The sequence below is a fragment of the Gasterosteus aculeatus genome, chromosome 15, assembly GCF_964276395.1.
Source record: "Gasterosteus aculeatus chromosome 15, fGasAcu3.hap1.1, whole genome shotgun sequence".
NCBI lineage: Eukaryota > Metazoa > Chordata > Actinopteri > Perciformes > Gasterosteidae > Gasterosteus > Gasterosteus aculeatus.
The window spans coordinates 9,775,305-9,801,511 of NC_135703.1; the positions used below are offsets into that span (position 1 = coordinate 9,775,305).

Here is a 26,207-nt window from a genome sequence, read left to right on the forward strand (position 1 = left end):
GACCACATACTTTATCTGTGCCCAGTGAGTCGAGCGTGGATAAGTGGTCGCACACGGACACAGAGCCTGGGGAGTGGGTACTCTGTGTGGCCGGCTCTGGTGTGATGGTCCTGGAGTGCGGAGGCTCCATCACAACCCCGGGGGAGGTCTTGACATGGTGGAGATCCAGGCCTGTGATGTTCAGACCGCTCAACTCGGACAGCCGAGAGTCGAGAGCAGAGGCGTGGAACAGTTCTGGGATTCTGTGTGCGGAGCATTCAAGCCTCCTTAAAACCTCCGGAGAGCTCAGAGAGGCTTCGTCACGAGACTCGCTCACGACATCCTCAAAAGCTCTGTGGGAGATATCTGACAGATGGAGAGAATAGATGTTGTCATTATGAGAACTTGTTTCGGTTGTGATGCCATCGCGGCCAGAGGTTCTCTGGAGTTTTAGACCACAGGGAACGGCACCGTTTATCTAGGAGTGCGTCGTTCTGTCCGAGGATGCTAAATAGGAAATCATAATCCTTGAAGTCAATTATTTATAAGTCATTGGTGTGAACCTAAACATAACATTATAGAATGTTTGCAGTACTGCTAAGGGCTCACCCTTCGGTAAGTATGCTTCCTGGTGATCAAGTGTGTCTTCCCAGTGATGTCGGAGTTGCCGTAGTTCTCTTTGCTGATGGGATAGTTCCTCTTCCTGTACAGCCAGGTGTTCCTGTAAACCTCGCAGCTCCGCCTTCAGCCGCTGGTCATCAGTATCAAGGATGAATAAGGCGCGGCCTTCGGTCTGACAGACGAGAATAAATAACATTAAAATGTAGTTCATTACACTCATTCAAGTACTACCATGACTTCCCATCTCCCAACAAACAAGTGGATCCGTACAGAAAAGACAGGTTAAATCCCACTGCACTTCAATTTATATCCAATATGCTGTTGTGTATTCACATAGTCCCACCTGTCCTTCCTCATGTGGTTTCTCAGCCTTCTCCGAACTGGTACTTAGACCCTTTTTCACAGCAGTCAGCTCGGCCCTCAGAGCCTGATGCTCTGCCTTCAGTCTGACGAGTTCAGTCTCCCTTTGTCTCAAGGCAGCGTCTACTTTAGCCAGGGTCTTAGACAAAAAGAAACACTCATTAAAAGCCTCGGCTAGTATTCATAAAACCGTGCATCAAAGAACCAAATTTTTAACTTCATTTTTTTCCCCTGAGCGTTACATAAGCCCAACATCTAAGTTGCAATGTGAATTCCTATTTAATAAGAACCACATGTTCATGCCGGATTGAAATCTATTGCTAGAAACCTCTTCGGCACGCAGTAACAACAGTAGCTACAAACTTCTGTTAACTCATCAAAATCCAGAAATGAGTGCAAAGACTTGCAGAAGCCCAACAAATGCTTTGCAGCCTCCATTAGATAAAATAACATTGTCTCCTTACCACATCCTGTCTAGTTATAACCTAAAAAGAAGAAAAAGTGCATCGGAGCTTTAAAAAACACCGCTAACAAAGATTTCCCTCCGGCTTCCTCGTTTTCATGTCACTTCCTTTGTGTTAGTAAGAGTCTGCAGTCTCGGGAGTGACGCAGCGATGTGACGCGTTACGCAGTTAACAAGAACCAGATGTGGTTTCGCCTGCGGTTGCCAGCATAGCTGCACATTAGCTAAAAAAACAGCAGCTAGATATTTGCTGTCTGGGCATTTTGATACTAGTTTACAAAGTTATTCAAATGACTTTACGGACCCTTTACGACAATGAATTGTTCTGGTTCTAATCACCAGATTAAAAAGGCAACTTCAGCAGAATATACCACATTCATTTAAGTGATAAATAATCATAATCACAGTAAGTGAAAATAAGTTTGTTTCACTGCGGTGTTTTTGAATAAATCATGTTAATCCCTGCTTCTATTAAAATACCTAGAATTCAATTGGGAGGTAAAGAGGAGGTTGGAATTTTATTGCACATTTGCGTATTGGATAGACCCTCACCAGCACTTCCTTTTGAGCCTCTTCTTGACTGCTTTCCTTCTCATTGAGTCGACCGGTCAGGTCCCGGATACAGGCGCTCATTGAAGTCACTTCCTGCCTGAGGCTTTCACTTTCCTCCTGGAGTTGCCCCTCCCTCGTCCGCCGTGCCTCACGTTCGGCAGAAAGCTCTTCCCTCAACGTCTGGAGTGTTTTTAGCTTTGTCCTTTCCACAGCAACCAGCTCCTCCATGTCCACCACCTCGGCTCTAACCTCCTGGACTTGTCTCTCAAGAGTGAGACAGGTTTCTTGAAGGACTTCATTTTCTGTTTGCATTTCCTGCCGTTTTGATTTCAGAATCTCAATCTCTGTCCGGCTCGCTTGTTCTTTCTTTTGGAGTTCCACAACCAGTAAGCCGAGGTGGACGTTCTTCTCATGCAGTGCGCTCATCTCTTGGACTTGACTTTTGCCACAGTCCCTCTCCTCTTCAGATGGTCCCCTTCCACTGTTCTCAGTCTCCTCTTCTTTCTGGGTTAGGACTTCCTTCAGCTCCGCTACTTTGACAGCGAGAGCATGTTGGAGTTCATCTGCCCTCTCCCGTTCAGCAGTCAGCCTCTTTGCAAACTCCTCCCCGTGTCCTCTGTAATCTTCCTCCTGGGTGAGCAGTAAGCGCTCCAGTCCATCTTTCTCAGCCAGCGCAGCCTCGAGCTGACTCTGGAGGGCCTTGAGACGAGACCGATGGGAGCGAGATGAGGCAGAGTGACCCAGACCGAGCTCTTGCTTCAAGCTGTTCGGTTCTCCCCTCTTCGCTTGCTCCTGCATTGCATCGTGGTCAGGCTCTGGGCTGGGAGCCAGCGAGGGGTTAATACTGTCACCATCCTGAGAGTCACTGACTTCATGCAGGTTGGGGCCTAATGTGGCCAGTTCTGCCTGCAGGGTGCTGATGACCTCGTGAAGGCGCTCCTCTTCTTCCCGTTTGTCCTGACGCACTCTCACGATTTCAGACCGAAGGTGTTCCACCTGTGAGTGCAGATCCTCAAGCTCAGCCTCGAGAGCCTTTTGGTCAGAAAGATAAAAACATTTCAATTGGATAATTCTATTTCCCCTCAAACTGTGAGCACTTTCACACTATTTGCACGTTTTTCTGACCTTGTTGTCCCTGGTGTTCTCCAACTTATGTTCCAGTTTTTGGATCTGCGCGTTGAGTTGGTCAATCTCCTGATTTTTCTCCTGAAATAATGCTGAGGAGAGGCTTTCCTCCTCGGTGTCCTCCACCTCGCTTTGTTCTTCTTGCTCCTCCTTGAGTATCGATAGAGCGGACACATTTTCCTGCAAGAGGAGTTGTACATAGCAGATCACTTCTAAGTTATACTGTACAATTTAAGGCTTTTTTTGGGGGGGGGGCGTATGAAATATTAAAGAAGTACTTAGCCTAAGTACTTAGAAAGCAGCTTAAAATAGACAAAATAATGAAATACCACTTACTTGCAGTGTGGCAATCTGTCCTTGGAGCTCATTAACCTGAGTTGCACTCTGATTGGTCAGTAGCTCCAGCTGTAGTGCGAGGTGTTTTAGTTCAACCTCTTTGAGGCTCAAGTCCCTCTGCACAGTTTCCAGTTGGCGATGCAGGGCCTCGACCTTCAAAGACATAACATCCCCGATTCAATTTAGACAAAAGATGGAACACACAACAATGCGGTGCATTTAAAGAAAGTTTGTTACACTTTTTCATGACATTGATTCATTTTGCATGTACATTTTATACCAAAAGGTGGCACCACAGCCACATGTATCAAATAAATCCAACCAGCTTAAATTGTTGCGCTACCAAACACTGGCTGGGTAAAATCGAACAGACCTCCTGCTCTTTGCTCTGTAGGCTCTGTTGAGCGGCGTCCAGGGCGTCGCTAAGCTCCTGAGTGGGGTCACGCGTGTTGTCATGGTAACAGTGTCTCGTCTCATCCACTTTAGACTGCAGGGCGGAGATCTGAAGCCTGTTCGACAGCTGCTGCTGCTCCAAGGCCTGCTTATCCTAACAGAAGACGCATGTGCATGTGTGAGAAACAACGGCAGTGTTAGGAGTGATTGCCAGTTCAAGTGTACAATTTTCTTACTTGTGTGAGCTCCTGTTCCCTCGCCCTTGCTCTTTGGAGCTCTTGCTCCAGGTGGCCGATAGATCGATGACTCTCGACGGTGTTCAGCAGCGCTTGCTCTAGTTCCCTGATTCGCCCGGCTAGCTTGTCTATCTCCTCATTACGCTCCTTAAGGTCACGCTGGGCTTGCTGATTGGCTGCGAGCAAGGAGGAATGGTCATCAGTCTTGTCTTTGATGATAGCTTGTAGACTCTCCACCTGCAGAAACAGATCGCCATGTTTTGGATGAAAAGTTTTGTAGCGTGAAAACATGATTTGTAGATACATAAAGCCGGTTCAGATCTACAGCCACTGGTACCGAACATAGAAGCTAAGCCATTCCAGAGAGCAGCGACATGTAGGTGAAAGTGGGAAACCGAAGCGAATGAATGACTACTAACAAACAAAGGATTAAATGGGAATGAATGTAGAACATATGACAAGCACATACAAGCAGTGAAAATGGATCTACGGTCGATTGCATGGAAAATGATGATTATTTCAACAAATACACACCATGCAAAGAGTCAGAGGAGCTAGAAGAAGTACGCTACAGTTAGATTTCATACCTGCAGAACCAAGTCCTCAAACTAGAGCAATCCGTTCAGCACAGGGACAAACACATGGCAAAAGTCAGGCTTGTGACATGAAAAACAATGCATTCATCACCTCAATCTCTGTAAGTATGACTAGTTATAGCAATGCCATGGAGACTCATCTCAAAAACACACTGCAATACACTCTTTTATCAACATCACCAGTTGGATGTTAAACAGGCCTCACCCGGTGTCCTTTGTGATCCCCGCTGCCTGTGTGCCGCAGTTGGGCCTCCAGGCTTCGGATCTCCTGCTGGAACTCGTCTCGCTCGTGTTCACGCTCCACAGCCTGCTCCTATACGCAGAGGAACAATTGAAATGGAAGACCATGTCCGTGAGTTTACGCAGCAACGAGAGAAATTTCTTGCGATACTAGTAAATAGAGTAGAATGTAAGCAAAACGAGAATGCAGGGCATAATAAGAAGTGTTTAGAGGACAACAAATTAAAAAGGGACCAACAGTCAGTCATCAGTCAGAGATCTTAAACTCACTTCTATAAACTGCCTGTCATGTTTCAGCTGTTTCTCAAGTGCTTGGACGCGTTGGTGGAGGTCTTCCTCGTTGACTCTGTGGTGCTGCTCGGTCTCCAGGCCCTTAGTTTCCTGCTCTTCCAGCTCTCTCTCCAGAGCCCTGAGGCGCAGAGACAGAGAGCTGCGGTCCTTTTCTGCCTGCCGCTGCAAGTCCAGCCTATCCTGGGTCAAACGCTGCGTCTCTGCAAGTAGAGCTTGAAGAAAAAAAGGAAGGTACAGTTAAGGCTATTGTTTCAATGCAAATATACACGCATTGATTTGATGATTTGCAAAAAATTACAAATCCCTTGCCTGAAAAGGCACTTAATGCATTCTCTTTGACAGCTCTGAACGAGAACATTGTGTAAGAGGGGAAAAATGACAGCACTCAAACAAGCTTTTGCTATAAACTACTGGCAGTGGCACAAACGGCAACCTCACACAGCACTGCAAATGCACTGCATATTCATTCCCCACCCCCTCATCTCATACTCTGACCCACAAACCTGCGTCAGGATCTGAATTGAGCAAATGGCCTACAGAGAGACAACACATCTGAGCACAGACATTATCATAAGTGTGTGGTCAAGCTCACTAAAGAGGTTTAATGCAATACTTTACGCAGTGAGGAAAACATAATTTCACAGTTGCTGCGCTCACCTTTCTCCCTCTCCCCCAGACCAGAGGAGAGATACTCCTTCTGACGGAGGAGGAGTGTGTGCTCCTCGCTGAGCTCCTGATGCTTCAGTCGGAGGTTATCCAGCTCTGTGGGGAGGGCCTGCATCTGGTGCAGCTTTACCTTCAGGTCCTCAAGCTCCTCCACAAGTCTTTCCTCCTGTACCTCCTTTTGCTGCAGAGACTCCTCTAGGACTGCTTTTTCTGCCACGTAGCCCTCCAGAAGCCCTGAACACAAAGTCAAAACGTTTTGTTTAAAAGGGAATCAATTGTTTGATCAATTGTTTTTCTGTCTGTCTGATATTAAAGGGCGACAGTGCAAATATTAACAGTATTTCTAATTCCCAGGACAAAATATCAACAACCCATTTGAGTAATTTCCAAATGTTGCACAGATAACACTGACTCAGCTAGTGCTAGCATACCAATTATCTAAATACCCTTTGATCAGATCACTGTTAATAACTTTTCTAGATTTTTCAAATGGAAACAAAGTTATGTTTGATCTTCAGTAAGACTGGTGACGTTTGTGAGGCCCAATCAACGCGGATTTAGTGCTCACCCTCTGCCTTGTGAAGTTCTAGCTGGAGTTTACTCTTCAGCTCCGCTTCTCGATCAAGCTGCTCCAACAGGTGCTTGTGCTGCTCAATGAGCTGGGCGGAGTCGTCTCTGCCCTGAGAGAACTTTTCCTCCAGAGAGAGGTGGACATCATGAGTCTGCACCAGCTGGAGAAGTAAGAAACTCATAATTTAAACTCAAGAAAGAGGCGTTTTGGGTGAATTGTTAAGATATTACAAGCTCTCTGCATCCTCTACCTGTGTGTTGGCGTGGTTGAGCAGCTCCAGAAGGGTTTCAACAGTGTGACGCAGTCTGCTGCAGGCGTTCAGAGCCGCTTCCTCTCCGCCAGGATTGATCTGACAATCAGAAACCAGCAGGCTCTCGCAGAGCAGCTGGGTCAGCTCCATGTCTTCTGAAGACATGTCTGCAACGGAAATACCTACAAAGAGAATAGGTCAAAATTAGTCACTGCAAAAATGAATTTCACTTAAACAAAATCCCCTTTTTTGATATATTATATATGTGTATTTCTAACAAAAACTAGAGCATTGCAACTTGAGAACAAATGAAAGGCCAACGGACCAGATTCTTGTGCATCTTTGTTCCCCGCTGAGCTCCTCTGAAGGGTCGCCTGCCCAGATGTTTGGGTTTTGCCACTGATCTTTTGTCCAATCATGTCTTCAGTTGTAATGGTGCAGCGAATCATCTCAATCAGCACCTTTCTCAGTTTTTCATTGGCCTGCTGCAGTTTACGTCTGGGAAAACAAATGCGAAAACTATTTTCTACATTTAACACACTGGCGTCTGGATTTTTCCAAGTCAAAACATCTGCAGCATACATTTTAAGTGAAAAAAAAAATGGTAAAAGCAAATAAAAATGCATATTATACGTCATAAATCCCAGAGTAGTAACAATTAGACTTGTGGTTGCAGAAAGTAAGTAATTAACAAAACATACTTGAAGGGCATACTAAAGCCAATTTTGCAATTCGCTTGATTTTTAGTTCAAAAATGCAACAAAAACCTACACGCCACGGTAATATTAGCCCATCACAGGTGCTTTCCCTCTGCAACGTCCATAACAACTTACCTTTCCTCTTTAGCAGTCTGCAAGTCCTCCGTGAGCATGTTTAGAAGATTTCCACCCTCATGATTCTCTCGCTCCCTTCGTTGGAGGAGGGTGTCCAAAGTCTCCATCTCTGAACGCTTCCCTTCCAACTCCCCCTGCAGACAACCAACTTCACCACGCAGCTGAAAAAACAGATGGAAAAAGCTGTTAAATCCTCCCAACACGCGCCTATTAGCTGCACCGCTCCCACAACTTGTTCAAAAACATCCATGAGCAAAACAACCAATTTCCCCCCCAAAAGTATTGTCTCAGTCTGTCAGTATCAGTTCCAGAAATCACATGGCTACTAACAAACGATCACGGCCAAGAGCATGACAAAAGCAGAAGTCATGCTCTGCGTTCGAGAGGAAATCAAAACAAGGTGTTGATTGTCCTCCGTAACCAGAGACAACAACCATCACCAATACATCTGCTATGAAACAGAAATGACCACAACTCACAACTTCTGGATTTACTGCAGAGTTTGTCTTCTTCTTCCAGGTCTCGATCAGTTTTTTACCTATGTTCCTCAACCTTCATTCTCTCCCTCCCGCCTTCTCCCAGCAAACACTTCTCGTGAGGCCACCTGCCTCAACCAAACAATGTTGTTTCCGTGACAACAGCACCCTCCCAACCTCGCTTAACCGTCTCTTTGCGAACCTCTTGGGGGTGTGTGTGTTTGTTAATATCTCACTATCAAGAGCCAAGCCTGGGAAGGTGCCATGGAAACGAATGCGCGCACACGCGTCCAAAAAGCACGCATTAATTTACAATGTCAGTCCTGATAAAGCCATAAAGGTTTTTTTGAAAGAAAAAGAATAGTAGACTCAACGGGGCATAGAGACTCCCTTATTAGTAACTACGGGGTTGGCAAACAATTAGTTGACGGTTCCAGTATATTTCTCCACAACAACCAAACGAATGAAACGTTGCTCCAGGCCAAGAACAAATAACAATGGATATAAATGGGACATTTATTTTGCATGGTGCTATGGTAACATTTCTTTAGATTATTCTTCCAGCTGAAGTTAAATCCACATACATTTCTGTAAATACATTTCCTGAAGCTCAAAGCAATGTCCACAACTGAGAAGAAATGATTAACATTTTTATCAAAATAGCGTTTTTTTATTTTCCCTACGATTGTCCAATTGATTGCCAGACTAGTCAGCTCAGTTCCACTACATGTTTCAACCAAGATAACCGGACTACAAAACACACCAGATTAGAGCGGCGTTTCATTGATACAATAATCCTTTTAACGCAATGTTATCGAATGCGGAGGGATATCTACCCTGTGAATGCCCTTAGGAGCATTATTTGTTCTTCACTGTTCATTCACTGAATTTCTATTTATAGCTTCCTAGTGTGCATCATTTCTAATTAATTTCATTTATGTGGTCCATTGAGTCTCAACACTGATGATGAGACACATTTATATCAGGCCTATCTGGTCCCCAGAAACATAGAGCAGATTGTGCAAATGAAAAAAAACTGAATAAATTTGCACCAACAAAATATAAAAACTAAAAGCACGATAATAGGCAGGGAATTTAGCGCATGTATGCAAGTGTCTAGTACCTGGGCCACCACAGCGTCCAGTAGCTGCAGCTGGATAGTGAGCTGGCTCATTTTGCCCGTGTAGCTCTGCTCCTTCGCCTCCTGTTCAGATGTGAAGCTTTGCTTAAGGTCCTCAAGCTCCGCCTCCTTTTGCTCTTCAAATTCAGTCTAAACAAAGCAGTGATGATAGTACATGAATTAAAAAATGCAGATCACCATCTTAAAAAGCTGCACTATATAACGCAGACTTATTCGTTCCTCAGCTAAAGAGACCTCCGGACATGTCTGACTGGCTTATGACTGACTACTGGCTTGCACATTCCAGATGGTCAAATGCCAAATGTCTGGGGAAAAAAAAACCCTAAAACCTTCTGCATCAGAGGATAAAAAGCTTAGATCCATCCCATTTAGCTACTGTAGATCGCAGTAACACACACTCTCTCTCTCTCACACACACACACACAAGAACAGACAGACGGACAACACTTCTACATATATGATGGAGGGATTATGTGGAAACTGAGTTTGAGTAAAGCTCCAGTGGGACAGCATCCAACCAATAGTTATGCCTTGGAATGAACTGGTGCAGCTGGAGATTAGAGAGGGCTATGACACACACACACACACACACACACACACACACACACACACACACACACACACACACACACACACACACACACACACACACACACACACCTCAATAATCCAGTTATATAATGTTTTGAAGGCACTCAAGAGTCAAATAATTATACAACAAAGATCATATTTTAGACATGAAAACAGTAAGCTACAAACAGGGTCATGTTTTTCTCATCACTCTGAGGCATCTCCTCTTTTACCTTCAGTTGATTAATTCTGTCCTGCATTCTCTCCTCTGATTGGACTTTGAGGAGCTCCGCCTCTTCTAGGAAGTGCTGACGTTGCCTTAATGACTCCTCTTCAAGCTCCCTGCGACATGCCACCAATTCCCGCGCAGAGACCGCCCTCAACTCCTAAAAGCAGCCAGCGTGGTTGGTTGGTTTAAAAATACAAAATGCTCAGATTCATAGTGCTTTTCAAAAAAAATCAAAAATCAAAATAGTAGTACTCTTTGCCTCCCACAAATACACCATTATGAGAGATGAGCAATAATTCAGTGTAATCACTCCTCTAATGGGCTGTGAGAGCAGGAGAGAAAGGACTATTCGCCAGGCAGAGGACTCGAGGTTGACTCTTGTTGCAAAAAATACTAATTCAAACCTACACAAAGAGGTAGCATGATGCTCCCTAACGCTTCTCAAATACATACACACCTGTTGCTGTGCGATGAGTTGCTCTTTCTCAGCAGTGTAGGTATGTGAGAGCTCCTGCAGGGCAGTGCTGTGTTGTTGCTCGAGTTCCAAAACCTGAGAAAAGTGCGAAGACACATCAAATGTCACAGAATATTAAAACACTAAGGAGGGAGAAGGATCGGAAAAGCTTACATTAGCCATACACCATGAAAACAAAGACAAAGGGATAAAATGATCAATGAAGCAAATTGAGAAAATTAATTTATTAAACAAATACACATTACAAATTGTAATGTGTGTGTGATTTCCAGGGAGGGGATGGAGGGAATAAATCCAGTGCAGCAAATACCCAATATAAGGTAGATCATTGAAATATCCAATATTACTATAAAGCAGAACTGTTGAACATTAACATCAATGTTCAGATACAACCAAGACAATATGTCTATAAAAAGGCAAATCTAACAGAATGGTGTATTCATGTTCAGTAGCATGTGATTGGATTCCACCAATTATATTCTCCATCAGAAGGAATCTTTATATTGCTTTTTTGGATCAGATCAGTTAAAATAAAAGTGTCAGCATGTTAACTCTAAATTATTAAGCCATTATTCTCAGCGCTTTCAAGGAGATTAGAAAACAAAAGTATAGTATGGATGATCGGGTAAATACCTGCTTTTTTAGAGTCTCCAGGGCTTTGCAGTGTTCTATGTCCAATGCCTCTTGTTGAGCAGCCAGCTCAGTCTATTAGAAAGAATTGGGAATTTTCATTCAATACGAAAGTCACCAGTCAAAGTCTTATTTCTGTATTTCTGGTTATTGATTGAATGCTAATCTGATTGATGACTGTACAGCACCGAACCAATCTTTACTTCTCACCTTGTGAACGTGGCTGAGCTCTGCTGCCATGGCCCTAAACTTCTCTATGTGCACCTGAGCCAGCTCTTTCCTCAGATCCTCCCTGATTGACAGCTGCTCAGTGTTGTGGCGCTCCATAATCTGCTGGTGTTGTGACTTCTGGAGATTCAGGTCTTGACAATGTTTATCTTCAAGTTGCATCATTTCATCTCGCAGTGTCTGTAATACATTTTGTTTTAAAGACAGACACTCAAAAGCCCTTTGAAATCCTAAACAGCTTTCTTAAGAATGTAAAACATGCAGACATACGGTCTGATTTTACAAATGATGTGTCCTTACTTGCACTTCCTTCAGGTATGTGGCCTCCAAAGTGTCCATATTACCCAGCATCCTCTTTTCCAGTTCATCCCTCTCTTCCTGGTGTTTGCGAGTCAGCTCAGCCTCTAGAGCCTCCAGCTGGGCCTGATGAGTCTCCTGAAGAACAGCTTCCAGACTTTCAAGGTCGTCCTTTCGTTTGGAACGGAGGGCTGCTTCCAAGGCGACAAGCTCAGCTTTGTGTTTGGATTCTAGTTCAACCGTGGCGGCGGCGAGCTGCTCGCTGTGACTGGCACTGAGTGAATCTTGTTGTGCTTTGTGTTTGGCATTGAGTGTGTCCTTCTCTTCGGAGTGTTTGCTCAGAAGCGCTGCTCTCTCGTGTTCCAGCTCAGTTTGATGTTTATTCTGTAGCTGTGCCAGAGAGATTTCAGATTTTTCGGCCAAATTATATTCCAGCGTTGCTTTTTCCTCCTGGAACCTGAACACAAAAAGATCCCCAAAATCATTCAATATGAAGCATATCAAGGATCACACAGATGGGGAAAAATGTGAGAACATTGGTGCAGCCCATTCAGTTTTAAGACTTAAATTACAATACATTTGATCCGTTTTTCCCCCAAATGAATACAAACATTGGGTTGAACCAGAGAGCTCACCTCTCTTGGGCTTGGCGTAGCCGCTCTTCACCTTGCTCCCGGAGGAGAGCAGTGAGCTCCTGGATTTCTGTCGCCATGCAGCTCTTTTCCCTTTGTAGCTCACAGTCGTACTCGGCCTTCAGTCTCTGACGCACCATCAGCACCTGTGGGCCTAAAAGACAAACACACCGTCTCAGAGGCACATGAAGAACCACTACATGGGATTCTACTGGAAGATAGAATGAAATGAGTCTACGGAAACCCATGTAATAATAAATCTTACTTTCATCATTGTCAAGCGCAGACTGTAGGAAGTTTAACTTCTCCGTCTCCTCGTGAAGTGCTTTTTCAAGACGTGACCTCTCCTTCTCCACCTCTCTGCCAAGGTTCGACTTCACAGCAGCGAGTTCAGCTTCATGTCTCTCTTGGAGCTCTTCTCGCAGCCTCTTCATCTCGTCCTGCACGTGCACCGTCTCCTGTTTCAGAGCTTCTTCAAGCTGAACAAGCTCACCAGCAAACTCCTCTTTCAGCTGTAGGAGTTGAAAGAAACATACATAATATTGTATCAATATATTTGTGCTTCTATATAACTGACAACATGTGCATGAAGGCTTATTTACCTTTTGTGTGTTCCTTTGCATTTCTGCATCATGTTGTTTACTTAAGGTAGACACGCTTTCTTCCAGACTGTGAATCATGGTCATCCTTGTCTGTAGCTCCTCGGTGTGACACCATATCCTCTGTTCTACCTCCGCCTAATTTAAATCATCACAATGTTGTATTATATAGACTGTTGTCCACTGTAGTTGATATGTTGATACTGTAGTTTTTTTAAAGATTATCGGTCAGTTCTTAAAACTCACCTCAACCTGCTGTTCGGCCTCCAAACTAACTCTCGTAAGCTCTGCAACAACGACATTTGAGGAGACGTTACCCAACTTGCGAAACTGCTCAAAACCATGTTGGTATACTATGCGCATGTATGTTACCTTGTAAATGACGGTCAGAAAGTTTGGCTCTCATTTGCTCCAGCTCTAGGGCATGACGAGTCCTCTTCTCCTGCAGCTCCTCATAGTACTGGTCAGTGAGGTCAGAGCGCACCTAATGCATGCATAATGGTATGAAAACTGCTAGTTGCAACAATAGAATGGCTTTTACTATTTCTGTCACTTTATGAAAATCGACAATAACACTCTGGCAACTGAATAAGTGCAGCTTAAAATGTCTTGCTCCTTAAGCTCTTTTTACTTTTGCCTTTTAACATGAAAAACAAAACGCACACTATGGATACCTTCCAAGGGAACCATTCTGAAAATGTGCAACATAATCACATATTAAGCTCAACTGTTAGCATTTGTGTGCCAAGTTCTCTCATTTTGGCTTTGTATTTCGTTTTTTTGTTAAAAGAGACACATTAAAGCTTTGGAGGACAGGGTCTGACCTGTCGCAGCTCTTCCTTAAAGGAAAGTGCCATAGAAGACTGCAGATTGGCGAGCGCCATTGCGTGCTCCTCCACTAGCTGACGGCGCAAACAATCCAGTGGTTCCTGAGTCAGAAAGAACACAACACTCCAAGTTATCTTGTGATGTTCCAATATCTTTTTATGTAAAAATGGTGTTCAATAACACACATTTATAAAGCTACAGAATTTCAGCTACAGAATTTCTTCAAAATGTCTACAATTAATTTTCTCACATGGTATGCACATACCTCATGTTTCTCCAACTCGAGGCTGGTATCATAGTGCTGATCTTTTTCCTCTTCGACTTGGCCTTGAGATATGAAACTGAAAACAGACCAAAAACGTTACGATAATTTAATCCAAGCATGTAATACATGTATCTGGTCTTACATAAATTCATTCAATTTATTTTGCATTGCCCAAAGTCAAAAATTAGCCTCTGAGGGCTTCATAATTATAGTAATGTACACATGCAACATCCTCGGTCCCGCAAACCTCACAAGAAAAAAAAAAAATCCCGAAAAACAAAATAATAAAAAGGAAAGAAAGGGAGAAACCTCAAAGAGAGGCAGAGGAGGGATCCCTCTCCCAGGATGGCCAGAAATACAATAGGTGTCTTGTGTACGGAACGATCAACCCACTGATCTACTTGCCTACCTGTCATCTGCAGTTTTAAGCACAGATTCCTCCAAGGCACTTTCCACCAGCCTCAGCTGAAGCAACGCAATTTCTTCTCTGTAGCTGTCCTCTGATGCCCGCAATCTCTGCTCAAAATACCTAAAGGAGGATTAAGGTAAAGCGTGGATATGAATGGGGTCAGTAAAAGGAGAGAAAGAACAATATACTAATCATTGGGAGACGTTATCGACGGTGGCAAAACCACAAACCAAATAAGTTATGAACTGCCACAGTTCTTATGTTAAGCATCAAATTTCAAACCTTGACAGGCTGGTGGTTGAGGATTTCTGTGAGAATGTTGTCATCCAGACCGTGTGTGTTCCCACGTGCCCGTTTGTGCTCTCATACCTCCTCAGGCTCTCCAGTTCAGCCTCATTCTGCTCTTTGATTTCCCGCTTCTGTTCATTAAACTCTATCTTCAGGCGCTCAAAGTCCTCAACTCGAGATGAGCGAGCGAGCAGCTGCTCCTTCAGCTCTGAGAAAATGGGGTAGACAACCAGACAAAAAGGTGATGAAGATGCAAGTGGAATCCCAGACGTGTAGTCAAGTTCTATTTTCCTCTGTGTTTCGTACCACATCGCAGACAACAGCCACTTTTAATGGGGCAACATGTTCTCTACATCTCGTACGTGCAACATTTTGAGTATCTTCACTGGGAGTATTTCATTGCGTGCAGCAGATTCAAATACAGCATTGCAGATGTCGGGCTGCATCTCACCTCCCAACTCTTGGCGACTGGTCCTCATGCTCTCCAGCTGGGACCACAGCTGACCTACTTCTTGCTCTGACCTCTCTTTTAGCGAGGTCCGCTCCTCTTGAAGGCGCAAAACCTGGTTTTCAGAGAGGAATCGTTGTTATGAGCTTTGTTGCCATTGAATTATTGTTGAACATACTAAAATGTGAAGGGAAACAACTTTTTTTGAGTTTCCTATCATTTATAGATAAATGCTGACTTAATAAACAGTTTATAAAATAAAATGATTTATGAAGTGTGTGTGTGTGTGTGTGTGTGACTGAGGGAGAGCAGGGAAAGGAAATGCAGCTGAACGAATACGCTGCGTGATTTAAATAGCGTGTGGCAGCCAGTGTTAAATCTGTGGCGCACAGATTAGTCTATGTGTGGGGAAACACTGGAACTGAACTGAAAAATAAATGGCAACTTAACTACATGTTATTATGTACGACTGAACTCACCTCTAGGTGCAGTTGCTGTTTCTTCTCCTCCAGGTGGAGTAGTTGCTGTTCCCTCTCCTTCAGCACAGTCTTATGACTAGATGTCAGTTCCTCCAGAGCACCTAAGCAGGATAAAAAAAAACATACATTAGAAAAGCATGACTGTCTACAACGCCATGAGTGTTTTCAATGCAGAAGATTGAGTAAAATGAAAATTCCTTATTAAAATAATAAATCTAAATTTGTGGAGCCATAAAGTAAGCACTACAGAAGGCCACTCACGGGCAGCAGCATCTCTGTCACCCCAGGCTTGTTTCAGCTCCTCCTCCAGTTTCTGGTTTGACTCCTGACTGGAGGCCTGGAGCTCCTGCAGCCTGGCCCACGACTCCCGCAGCTCCGACTGAGTCTGGGACGAAGCGGTCTGGGCTTCTGTTAGAGCTTTGTTAGTCTGGGTGAGAGATTCATGGGCGCCGGCAAGCTCTGCTTGGGCAGCCGCAAGGCTTCTCTGGGTGTCTGAGAGAGAGGTCTTCAGGGTCGACTGGGTGCTCTCAGCTTCCTTATCCCACTGTGACCTTAAAGCCTGATGACAGAGATGAGTTAAAGATGGAAACACTATAGAAAGTGGGATGTTTAAATAGTGTTCATATCACAGTGATCAATTGACCTGTATTTCCTTGGTCTGCTGTTCCTGCATGGCAGCGCTCTCCTGAGCAATACGAGTCTCCCACTGCTGCTTCAACTCATCTGAACACATACAAAGCAAATGAAAAGACTCGCCCACGTCAAAGAATCTTAAGGTTACATCCGTCTTTGTGCCCTGAACATGTTTCTGAAGAATGAGGGGAGCCCACCCAAGTCCTTAATGGCCCACACGTTGAGTGCACCCACAGGCACACGATAAAATTAAAAAAATAAAAAGATCAGTGAATAAGCACTCACTCATGTCTTGTTGGTGCAGCACACGCAGTCTCTCCTGCTGCTCCTGGTTCTGCTGTGTGATCTGGTCCAGTTCTAACTGATGGCGAGTCTTGAGAAGTTCACTTTCCTGGGCAAAGGTCTCCTTCAGGGAGGTGTGAACCTCCGTGAGAAGGGACTCCTGCTCCAGCTGGGACGTGCCGGTTAGGCTCAGTCGCAAGGCCTGAAGCTCTTGGACCTTTTGGACCTAAAAGGTAATGATTTAGGTAAATATGGAGAATACAAACTAAATGGTACAGTTTGGAGCAAGAGCTTTTTTTGAGCCTAATAGTGGCAGCATGTTTGGGATAAAAGTTAGAGTAACATTTAACCGCTGTAGCAATTTAGTAAAAGTATAATTAAATTCCTATGCCCCTGAAGTCACTCTAAATGACAAATCCCCTTGACTATGAGGGAAATAAGCTAAGGAGACAAATACAAGCTATGGCTGCGATGTTTTGTGACGCAGATCACATTACTATACCAGTGACTGCTGCAGTTCAGCCTGGTGGGCCGCCTCCATGCTCTCTCTCAGCTCCAAGGACACCTCCAACCTAAGGTGATCGAGCTCCTCATCGTGTTGGGCGGTCAGCTCAGAGATCATCCTCTCGTGCTCACGTTCAGTCACCTGGGGAAGGACGGAATGGTAGAAGTGACCAGCTTATAACGATATATACAAAATTGCAACTGAATATCAAAAGGGCTAAATAACAACGTGCTATTCCACTGCAGTATGTCCGGCTGCCTGCCTCAGACTTATTACTTGGTATACCTGTTTGATTAGGCTGATCTGTCGCTTCTGTTCTTCCTCCATAGTAGCCTGCCGCTTCTGTAGTTCTGACTGGAGATGATTGTTGGCCTCAGAAATCTAAAGAATTTATAGAAAGAATAGAGAGCAAAAAGAGTTTAGCACCACTATTTCTATTTTGTAAGGAATCAGCATCCATATTTGTATACTAGCTCATGAGAAAATACTACAAATGCCCTTTCTAATAAAAAAGAATTGAAAAGAATGTCATGCAGCATTGAACATACAGTTTATGACTATATAGTACACACTAAAATGACTCACGCTTAGGAAGTTGTTAAATCCCACCTGTTGTTGATGTTTCTCCATCATATCTTTTATCTCCTGCTGGTGAGATGTCTTGAGCCTTTTTGTTGCCTCCTCAACAGCCTCCAGCTGCTTCTCCACAAGAGCCTTGACCTGCTCCTCCATCTCCCTCCTGTGTTCCTCAAGGTGTTGCTTCACGTCGAGGAGCTCTTTCTCCTTCTCCTGTCTCTCCTCCTCCCATTTCTCTTTCTCTTCACCAAACTGTCGAAAACACATTTTGCCCATTATTTTAATCTCCTGACAGTTGATCAAACAATAGCTAAATAAATGAACTGTCACATCATATATCGCACCTCAACATCCTTGGCTTTAAGCATGTTCTCAAACTGTTCCAGTTCTTCCTCCAATACTTGCTCCATTTTCTTAATGCGGTCATCCATCTCCTCCTTATTCCTTCGGTGCTCCTCTCCCTCCCGCGCTGCCTGGGCTTGGGCCTCCTCCAGGCTGCCCAGGCTTAGTCTCAAACAGAAGATCTGAGCCTCCAGTTCATCCTTTTCTTTCAGCGCACTGTCCAGGAGACCCCGGCTCTTCTCCAGCTCCTCCCGCGAGCTTTCCACTTCTGTTCCAATGTTTACAAACTGTGCACGTGTTGTCTCAAGCTCCTTTAATGTTTCGTCCAGCTTCATAGTCCTTTCATCCAATAAGGCCAATATGGTTTCGTGCTCAGTTTTGGTCTTTTCTAGCTCAGACTGGAGAATTTCAAGTTGAGCCTTTGGGGGGACAGAAAGAAACAGAAATAAGTTGAGCGTTTTCTATATTATAGTTTCAATCAATTCATTGCCTCCATCATTCCAACCCTTAAAGCACAAAGCACTGCTGATGTAGATTATTTCTTTCTTAATTGAGTTCACAGGAGGGTAGGGGGGGGGGGGGGGGGGGCGCAGCTGCATACAGAGTATAGCATGTTTACATTCCCATAAAACTGCCAACACAAACCCACTTATCATACTGGTGTACCTGCAGTGTTTGCAGCTGGTTGTCATGGTGGAGCTCTGAGCTCTGTTTGGCAGAGATTGCGGGCGGTTTCATCTCCTGCAGAGACGACAAGTTGAGCTCCTGCGGTTTTTGGTAAGACGGGAGTGCAGCCTCCTTCTCCAGTTCATTTTCTGGCCCACCCACCAGTTTATCTTCCCCGTCTGATGGAGAGGTAGAAGGAACCAGCAGGGAGGTATTAGCAGCATCCTTTCCTATCAACACTACTGCATTCTCCTTTTCTCCTTCCGTTAAGGCACCAAATTGGTTCTTTGGGTGGTTTTGATGGGCTGTCAAGGTGATCTCCTCCTCTGCGCGTCTTCTCTTATCTTTCTCTTCTTCAAGTTCCCACAGAGCCTGCTTTAGGTCTTCGGTCACCTGGGCCCACCTGACGTACAAAGATTTAAAGTTCTCAAGTCGATTATTGAAACATTCAGGGTTGCTTTGCAGGCAACATTTGAATAACTTGATAAAATCTACCTTAATAAATGTAAAAAAAGAATTTAACTTTCAATTAAAAGAAGAACTATTGAGCTTGTTATTTGATGGAGAAAAGACAAAAAATATATTAAAAAAATCAGGATGAATCAAACATTCACCCATATTCCCTAAAGACCTTCGTTACCTGCTCCTGGCCTCCTCCAGCTCTTCGGCACTGTTGAGGACTTCCTCCTTTAACACACTCAAGTCCCTCTCCTTGAGAATCAGCTCCTCGCGGAGCTCCCCGCACTGCTGATTCAGCAGCTCTTTTTCCAGGTCAGTTTCCTCAAACTGCTGCTCAGAGAGTTTACTCGTCTCCAGCTCGCCGGAGGAGTCATCGTGAAGCCACTGAGATGGAGATCGGGAGGTGAAATGCTCAGGAATGCCAGGCGAGCGCGGTTGGGTAGAGTCGTCATCGAGGTTGACTCCTTCTTCGGGGAAACGGTTTGAAATCGACAACAGAGGCTCATCTCCCAACACCTCACTGTTCAGCTCAAAACTGCAAAGGGAGGCAGAGCGATGAATAATGTGATTGAAAAAGCCCCCCCAAAAAAAACACACCACTAGCCATCATCATTTCACTGACCTGTATTCTGCAGAGAGGTCCAGCTGACCGCAGTGTTCAAAGCTTTCAATGAGCATTGACGATTGGGAGAGTCCAGGAGGAGCTGAAGCCAGGTAGCGCTCCATCAGGATGTCCCCGGGTAATGAAACGACCATGTGGTCCCCCACAGGTGCGCTCTCTAGATTGGTCTCGTCTACAGTGATCTTTTCCTCACAACTCAAGCAAGCCTTCGCCTGGTTCTGACGATCCTTAGAAGCTTTGAGTCCCGTGACCTCTTCCTCTCGAAACTTCAGTTCTTTCTCCCTTTCCTCCAACAGCTGCCTGACTCCCTCCAACTCCTCCTTGAGCTTCTGCACCTCCTCTAGAGATCTCCTCTCTGCGTGGTCGTCCTCCTCCTGAAGTTTCTTCCTCAGCTCGAGCACTTCTCTGTTCAGCTTCTCCTTCTCCTCCTTGTACTGCTGCATCTCAAGGCACTGACTTTGGACCGAGCTCAACTGGGCCTGAAGGTTATGTAGCTGCGTCAGCCTTTCTTTCTGCTCGTCTTCCCTGTCCTCCTTCTCCTTTTCCAGTGAAGAAAGCACAAGTTGGTGTTTCTCCATCTCCTCCACCAGTTCCGCATACAAGCGTTGGCTCTTCTGCCTTTCTTCCTCCAGCTCGGCCCTCAATTTGAGGATAACAGGGCTGGTCTCGCCCTCCTTGCCAAGGCCTTCAACACTTGACTGGAACCCAGGTCCTGCACACTCAGTTTCCTCCATTTGGGCCTCCTTATGGTGGGAGTCAGCATCTTGGGAGCAATGGCCATGCCGTTGCTGTTGTGGGGCGTGGAGGACTTCAGCCGCCGACTGATTTTTGATGCGCAAAAATTCTACGCTGGTCTGTGTGAGAGACAATTCAGCAAGTTCAGAACACATGAATAGTGACTCGGTCACAGGTTTAGCTTTGAGTGGCACGTACCTGCTGGAGCTGTCTCTGTAGCGCCTGAATCTGCCCAGTAAGTGACTGTGCCTCCAGTTGTACCTGGTCTCTGCTGGCTAGGGCCTCCTGCAGGTTGGAGCTGAGGCGGGCAATGATCTCATTACGCTTCTCCACAGCCTGCTGCAGCTGCTGACAGTACAAAAACATTTATGGGAGGGGATTTTCTTACAAGCATTGACATCCACATAAATACCAAATACTTAGAAATAGATTTCCTCATTAAAAATCATAAACTATCAAAAAGGACTTCATCCCAATGGTTTAAAAATACATCCAATTGAAAATATGACATATATTGTATGTTGGAAATTCAATACGGAATGGTGATTTTGATTATTCTGTTTTTCATTAAAAATCCTATCAAATCGATGTGCTAATTTTAAGGATGCTTTCTTTAGTCTTTAGATTATGACAATATGTAATATTAAAAAAAAAGGTATTTTGACACAGTGACGATCAGGAATAAATTAATAATTTAAGGTATTTCAAAACATTTCCAGTTTAAAACACCAACAACACCTGGTTTAAACCCATTCCTCTGAACACATACATAATATAAAAGGAGCAAGCTGTATTTTTAGATGGGGGAAGCCAAGCAGCAATGCAGAAGAGCAGACAGTTACATTCCCAATTGGTTGTTGCTGATGACACACACACATTTCTGGGTAAATAAATAATTTAGACAATTTAGTCCAAACAAATCTCAATGCCCTTCATCACACAGATTAATAGAATAAGTTCAGACACCAGTTTCCGATGTGAGAATTCAGAGCCTAAGATTATAATACCAAGTGTGCATTTCACGACATCCAACCTTCATGCTTCCCTTTTGATAGTCATAGAATCAAACCCAAGACCAGTTGAATTGTTGACAACAGACAGATAAAGTCAAAAGGAACTACAAAGAAGACATTAAAGTATTCAAAGGATATGTTTCAACATGGACTATAAAAATTGCCCCACCCAAAAAAAATCCTTATCCTGTGTGAATGATTAAATACACTTTTTATACCTTGAGCTGCTCTTTGCCGGTGAGTGCAGCCAGTTCACCCTCTCTAAAATCATTCAGAGGGGACAGGCTTTGCTCCACAGTGGGGGGCGGATCCTTCGGTTGTTGCTTTTGGGGTCCCTAAAGGGTTAAATAGTTTTAGAATTTAACTTCCTTCAAGTCATTGCAGTCCATGTGTAATCTAATGTTGCGGGTGAACTTTCCCTTTAAAAAAGGCAGTCAATGCCACAGTTGATCCTGACCACGTTGCTATGACAACATGCCCCGCAGGCAAAGTAATGGTTAGTGACCCATTTTTATAATGTATGTTAACAGAGCAGGAACCACGGACCACTTGTTAAAACATACAGTGAGCAAAATTGGAGGTCAGGCCATGTGACCCGCCCTGTCCTGACTGATCCAGTAAAGCAATTGGTGCTATGAAAATGACCAGCCGTTAATTAAAAACCTTTGTCTCTTCTGCAACTGTATTAATGACGCATGACTGATAATCTGAACGTACCTCATGGTTGGTCTCCTTGTCCGGCCCGTTGTCATTGGCCGAGGAAACGTTTGATTCTACGTGGCGGCCTTGCGTTGCTCCGTCATTCTGCGGGACAGTCGGGCCCTTCCTCTTCTGCGTCTTTTTCGGCGCCCCCGTACCGTCGCCTTTCGCCCGCTTCTGTCGGAAGCTAGCAAGCTGCGCAGGAAGGACAGCGAGAGGTAGACGGACACATAGGTCAGGACCACCGAGCACCACCACACAATCAGCATGGTGAAGCTCAGGGGTGGTGGGTGAGAGAGAACTGGAATCCAGATTTATCTCCTCAGTAGAAAAAGCTATAAAATCATCATGCAAAGTAAAAATCCATCAGGGGTACAAGTTGTGGATAGTCCCCACTGTGGAATAGAAACTAGATCTGGAAGCCCCTATTTCTGATGAGTCAGTTTTGCAGCCCCCCTCGAAAAAGAAGACGGTTCCCAATGAAGCAGGAAGAAAAACCCAAACACCTTCCCAAAATAGGCTACACCACTGCGTGACAAAGAATCAAGAGTTTAAAATGAGGGGACGATGCTAAATATTCTCAAATCTCCAGAGAGCTAAAGCAAACCCATGAGAAGTGCAGGTTTTAGTGACACACATTGGACAGCCTCTCAGCACGGCAGTAACAGAAAGAGGTTTAAAAGATTTTTTTTTAAGTATGCATCCATTTCGGTCTTTTTATGTTCTGGCAAAGTAGAAAAACTCAAAAAGGAAGAGACGTGAAAACTGGTTGACTGCAGGTTTTTTTTGAAGACTAAGTCCTTTCTGAAAATATGACGGAAGAAAAAAAAATCTCTTAAGAATTTGAACGCAAAAAGTTAATTCACTGTGAAAAACATTACTTCCAAAAGATGTCACAATACAAATCCATCCAAGACAGTTTCTCTTTGCAACAAATTCCTTTTTATCCATGTGTGTCTCTCTCCCCCCCCTCTCAGCCCGACCTCTCTTCTTTAAGCAGCTTAAATCAGATTACAGCAGTTCACATTGTGAAAGACCCTCCTGAATCCCTGCATCAATAACCGACAGTCAATCTTCTTGCTGGTGCTCGGACCTGCCAATTCCTCCTTATCGGGGCAGTTGCTCTACTGTCCAGATGTAGATCTTGCCATCGGAGGGCAACAGCACCAAGCATTGAATCTTCTCATTGTAAAACTCCCTGCCACAGCCTCGTCCAGTGCAGAGGTATCCACCAACTCTGGACAGGGGCTGGCATGTGTCTAGGCTCATGGAAGTGGGTGGAGACTGGGAGATGCGTTTACATGTAGAGGAGGAGACAGGGCTGTGTGTGTGTCTGTGGCGAGCAGGATCGGTGTGTGCATGCTCCAATCAAATAGAGATGATATGGCGAGCGCTACTTGTTTCTTTGCGTGATGAGTCACATGCATGTGCATGACATCACTGTGTGCATGAGACAATGGGCCAATCTTTATTGCGATCACTTATTATATGCCCGTTATATATACACATTTGGGATTTGTTTTTTTTTTTTTTGGGGGGGGGGGGGGGGTTGCGCTACGCTACAATGCGTCCACCACCATACCACCTTCTTCTTTTGACTTGGAAAAAAAAAAGAAGCACTTTGCTTAAAACGATCATTCCCTCACAACACCACCACACTTAAAAATCTTCCCACCTCCCATTGTTCATCTTCTTTTGTGTCCACTATCACTTCAAACCCCAGCCATCTCATTCTTCCGTCACCATGCTCACCGCCTCTGCCAGCAACAACACGCGTCACATGCTCGGAAGACATATTATCCAGATGAGCATTGTTTAGCCCAAGGCCGCTTCTGCACTACCCAGAGTCTGACTAGATGGATCATTTTGTGGCCACATCAGATGTTATTGCACTGCTGAATGCTTTTTCTCACAGTATGTTATGTGTTTTTTTGTCTATGTCTGTAGAATGTGTATACATATATATGCCTTGCTTCCAGAGGGAAACATAACATACATAAAATCCGAGCTATGTGGTGCACCGAATGCAGTAAAGGCAATTGACAGCCCTGCATTACCATAGCAACACCATTCATGTGAGATGCAAGCACATGTTGAACATTGCCAAATCTCATGGGCTCACTGCACCACCTGATGGCCTGCAACTAGCATGGCAGTTAATGCAAGGTGCATAACAAAGACTAAATCAGTGTAATTGTAAATGCTTAACATGATTTCCTTCCAGGGTCGCAGTCTTGATGATCTGTATATCTAAATCTCAAAAGCTGACAGCAATTGTGTCAGCTGGCGCGTAGAGGAAGAAGAAAAGCACTGATTGCCCACCCGAGAAAGAACTAAACTAAATGCAAGAAGACCTAAATCACAAAGAAATACTCTCCATTAACCCATAATCCCATGGCAAAGCGAAATGGCTCGGTCAGTCACCTGATTCTATACTTACCGACTGCGTTCTGGAAATATTGGAGGATTTCTGTTATAAGGAATATAAGTGGTTCAGTTCAGTTACTTCCCAAGTATTATGCATCCTATTGATGTAACACATATGCATTATTTAGGACTTCTACAATAAGCTGGAAGGGAACCTAGTTCTTAAAGGACGTGGCCGGAGGCCATTGGTAATCATTGACCCATTGCTAATATGGAAAAACAGCTGCTAAATGTTTACTTTCATCGAAACAGCAAAGTAGCAACGCTCCAAATGCACTTTTACGTATTAGAAGATATATATTATATATTTTTAAAAGCAGTGGGAAGCTTAGAAGAAAATAGCGTGAAAGGTCAACATGCAACGTTAGCAACTTTGGGATTGTGAATTGTCATTTTATTGTTTTCAAGGCTGAAACGGAAACTAAGTAAGACACAGTAACACATTCCCTTCGTCCCTGCAGAAACGTGCGGTGTCTGCTGGACTCAGTGTAACTTATATGAACTAGAAAGCGATTCAACCCATTACTCGGTTACTCTCACTGCAATACCAATATTATTGTTATCGTTTGCTGTGCGAAACCTCAGCTAATGATCAACTGGCGGAATATGCGCGGCAAACGAATGCCGTTAAGAGTAACGTGTCATGTAGTTAAACGGGTAAATAGAATCTAGGCGACGGCCAAACCAAATTCTAATTCCTTTGTTTACTAACGTCACACTCTTCTCCGAAGTGGACAAACGTTAAGCTATGACAAAAGAGTTGGCCATCGTTGACCGCTAGCATTGAGCCTTAGCGTGCGTTAAACGTTAGCAACAAACCTTCGCTCTTCCAGCCTGTAGTTTCCTCTGCCGTTCATCGTCATCCATCTCTTGACTTGAATCAAACCATTAAAAGTTCAGGACATAAAGCCGGATTACATTTAAAAGCACAACAGACGTTTAGTTGTAGCATAAGTTGGCTAAAACAAAATCTTGGAGCTTTCTTTAAACTCAACTGTCAACAGATAATATTCAACATGGCCGCCAAGTTGTCGTAGCTCCGCCCTTATCGAGTTGCCCTGAGCAGACAGGCCAATGAAATGACTCCATTTTACATATTCAGCCAATGGTGTGGGCTTTGCTGAAATGTGTTCAAACATCTTGAACATCATTCAAAAAGTAGTATCGAGTTGACCAATAAAAGAAGTGTGTCAAGATTGACGGATGTTTTGGCCAATCAGAATCAGCTATTACAAACCATACATCCATCCATTTCATTGTTTTGAAATTGATTCTTCCGAGGTTTACTACGGGCTGATGAGTTTGCATGGCGTTTGCACAGCGCAGATTATGGCAACTAGATATGGTTGCGAATAAATATGTCTGAAAAACTGTGCAAGTCACCAACATTCACGTTAGACTTAATAAAACCATGACAATGGAAATCTTTTGAGAACTACCTCTGGATTATCCCAGGCCCAACTAAGAATGTATCATAATATAAATTGTTCGGCTTCCAAACTCCCGTCTCAGAAATGTATAATTCACGTGAGAGCATTTACCTACGTACGGAAACATCCGGAAATGTCCAGAAGAAAAGTTCGCCCGAACAGGGACTTGAACCCTGGACCCTCAGATTAAAAGTCTGATGCTCTACCGACTGAGCTATCCGGGCTTCGACATCTCAAATATGTACCTCATTTAAATACATACATCCCTTTACGGGACCATTTGTGGTTATAGTGTCTTTGTGTGAGACACAC

General features: G+C 44.2%; 1 protein-coding gene and 1 non-coding gene across 10 annotated transcripts in view; both read right to left on the reverse strand.

Moving 5' to 3' along the window:
* The window catches only part of pcnt (pericentrin), a 31,787-nt gene extending 6,268 nt beyond the window's left edge, over nt 1–25,519 (reverse strand). For 2 of the 9 annotated variants that reach the window (XM_040199337.2, XM_040199338.2), the window contains exons 1-48: nt 25,285–25,487; nt 24,479–24,508; nt 22,057–22,233; nt 21,558–21,674; nt 20,525–20,674; nt 19,592–20,445; nt 19,151–19,504; nt 18,511–18,913; nt 17,847–18,263; nt 17,536–17,754; nt 17,212–17,307; nt 16,924–17,067; nt 16,425–16,647; nt 16,150–16,229; nt 15,768–16,065; nt 15,507–15,607; nt 15,031–15,142; nt 14,661–14,787; nt 14,292–14,411; nt 13,883–13,958; nt 13,614–13,718; nt 13,162–13,273; nt 13,036–13,076; nt 12,793–12,927; nt 12,456–12,702; nt 12,194–12,344; nt 11,562–12,015; nt 11,244–11,441; nt 11,037–11,108; nt 10,386–10,478; nt 9,933–10,085; nt 9,112–9,258; nt 7,513–7,673; nt 7,005–7,177; nt 6,680–6,861; nt 6,427–6,589; nt 5,850–6,092; nt 5,172–5,404; nt 4,867–4,974; nt 4,653–4,673; nt 4,066–4,302; nt 3,810–3,983; nt 3,437–3,589; nt 3,101–3,280; nt 1,976–3,007; nt 944–1,099; nt 589–772; nt 11–345 (exon numbers count right to left, since the gene is read on the reverse strand). In XM_040199337.2, the coding sequence (XP_040055271.2) occupies nt 11–345; nt 589–772; nt 944–1,099; nt 1,976–3,007; nt 3,101–3,280; nt 3,437–3,589; nt 3,810–3,983; nt 4,066–4,302; nt 4,653–4,673; nt 4,867–4,974; nt 5,172–5,404; nt 5,850–6,092; nt 6,427–6,589; nt 6,680–6,861; nt 7,005–7,177; nt 7,513–7,673; nt 9,112–9,258; nt 9,933–10,085; nt 10,386–10,478; nt 11,037–11,108; nt 11,244–11,441; nt 11,562–12,015; nt 12,194–12,344; nt 12,456–12,702; nt 12,793–12,927; nt 13,036–13,076; nt 13,162–13,273; nt 13,614–13,718; nt 13,883–13,958; nt 14,292–14,411; nt 14,661–14,787; nt 15,031–15,142; nt 15,507–15,607; nt 15,768–16,065; nt 16,150–16,229; nt 16,425–16,647; nt 16,924–17,067; nt 17,212–17,307; nt 17,536–17,754; nt 17,847–18,263; nt 18,511–18,913; nt 19,151–19,504; nt 19,592–20,445; nt 20,525–20,674; nt 21,558–21,674; nt 22,057–22,233; nt 24,479–24,508; nt 25,285–25,332 (9,789 nt within the window). In that variant the 5' untranslated portion in view covers nt 25,333–25,487. Of the gene's footprint in view, nt 1–10; nt 346–588; nt 773–943; nt 1,100–1,975; nt 3,008–3,100; nt 3,281–3,436; nt 3,590–3,809; nt 3,984–4,065; nt 4,303–4,652; nt 4,674–4,866; nt 4,975–5,171; nt 5,405–5,849; nt 6,093–6,426; nt 6,590–6,679; nt 6,862–7,004; nt 7,178–7,512; nt 7,674–9,111; nt 9,259–9,932; nt 10,086–10,385; nt 10,479–11,036; nt 11,109–11,243; nt 11,442–11,561; nt 12,016–12,193; nt 12,345–12,455; nt 12,703–12,792; nt 12,928–13,035; nt 13,077–13,161; nt 13,274–13,613; nt 13,719–13,882; nt 13,959–14,291; nt 14,412–14,660; nt 14,788–15,030; nt 15,143–15,506; nt 15,608–15,767; nt 16,066–16,149; nt 16,230–16,424; nt 16,648–16,923; nt 17,068–17,211; nt 17,308–17,535; nt 17,755–17,846; nt 18,264–18,510; nt 18,914–19,150; nt 19,505–19,591; nt 20,446–20,524; nt 20,675–21,557; nt 21,675–22,056; nt 22,234–24,478; nt 24,509–25,284 lie in introns of all 9 variants that reach the window. The other 7 variants (XM_078089543.1, XM_078089547.1, XM_078089548.1 and 4 more) reach the window with 6 other exon arrangements.
* Nucleotides 25,520–26,046: 527 nt separating this feature from the next.
* Nucleotides 26,047–26,119, reverse strand: trnak-uuu (transfer RNA lysine (anticodon UUU)). The gene has a single exon. It is a non-coding gene; the product is annotated as a tRNA-Lys (tRNA).
* Nucleotides 26,120–26,207: the final 88 nt, after the last annotated feature.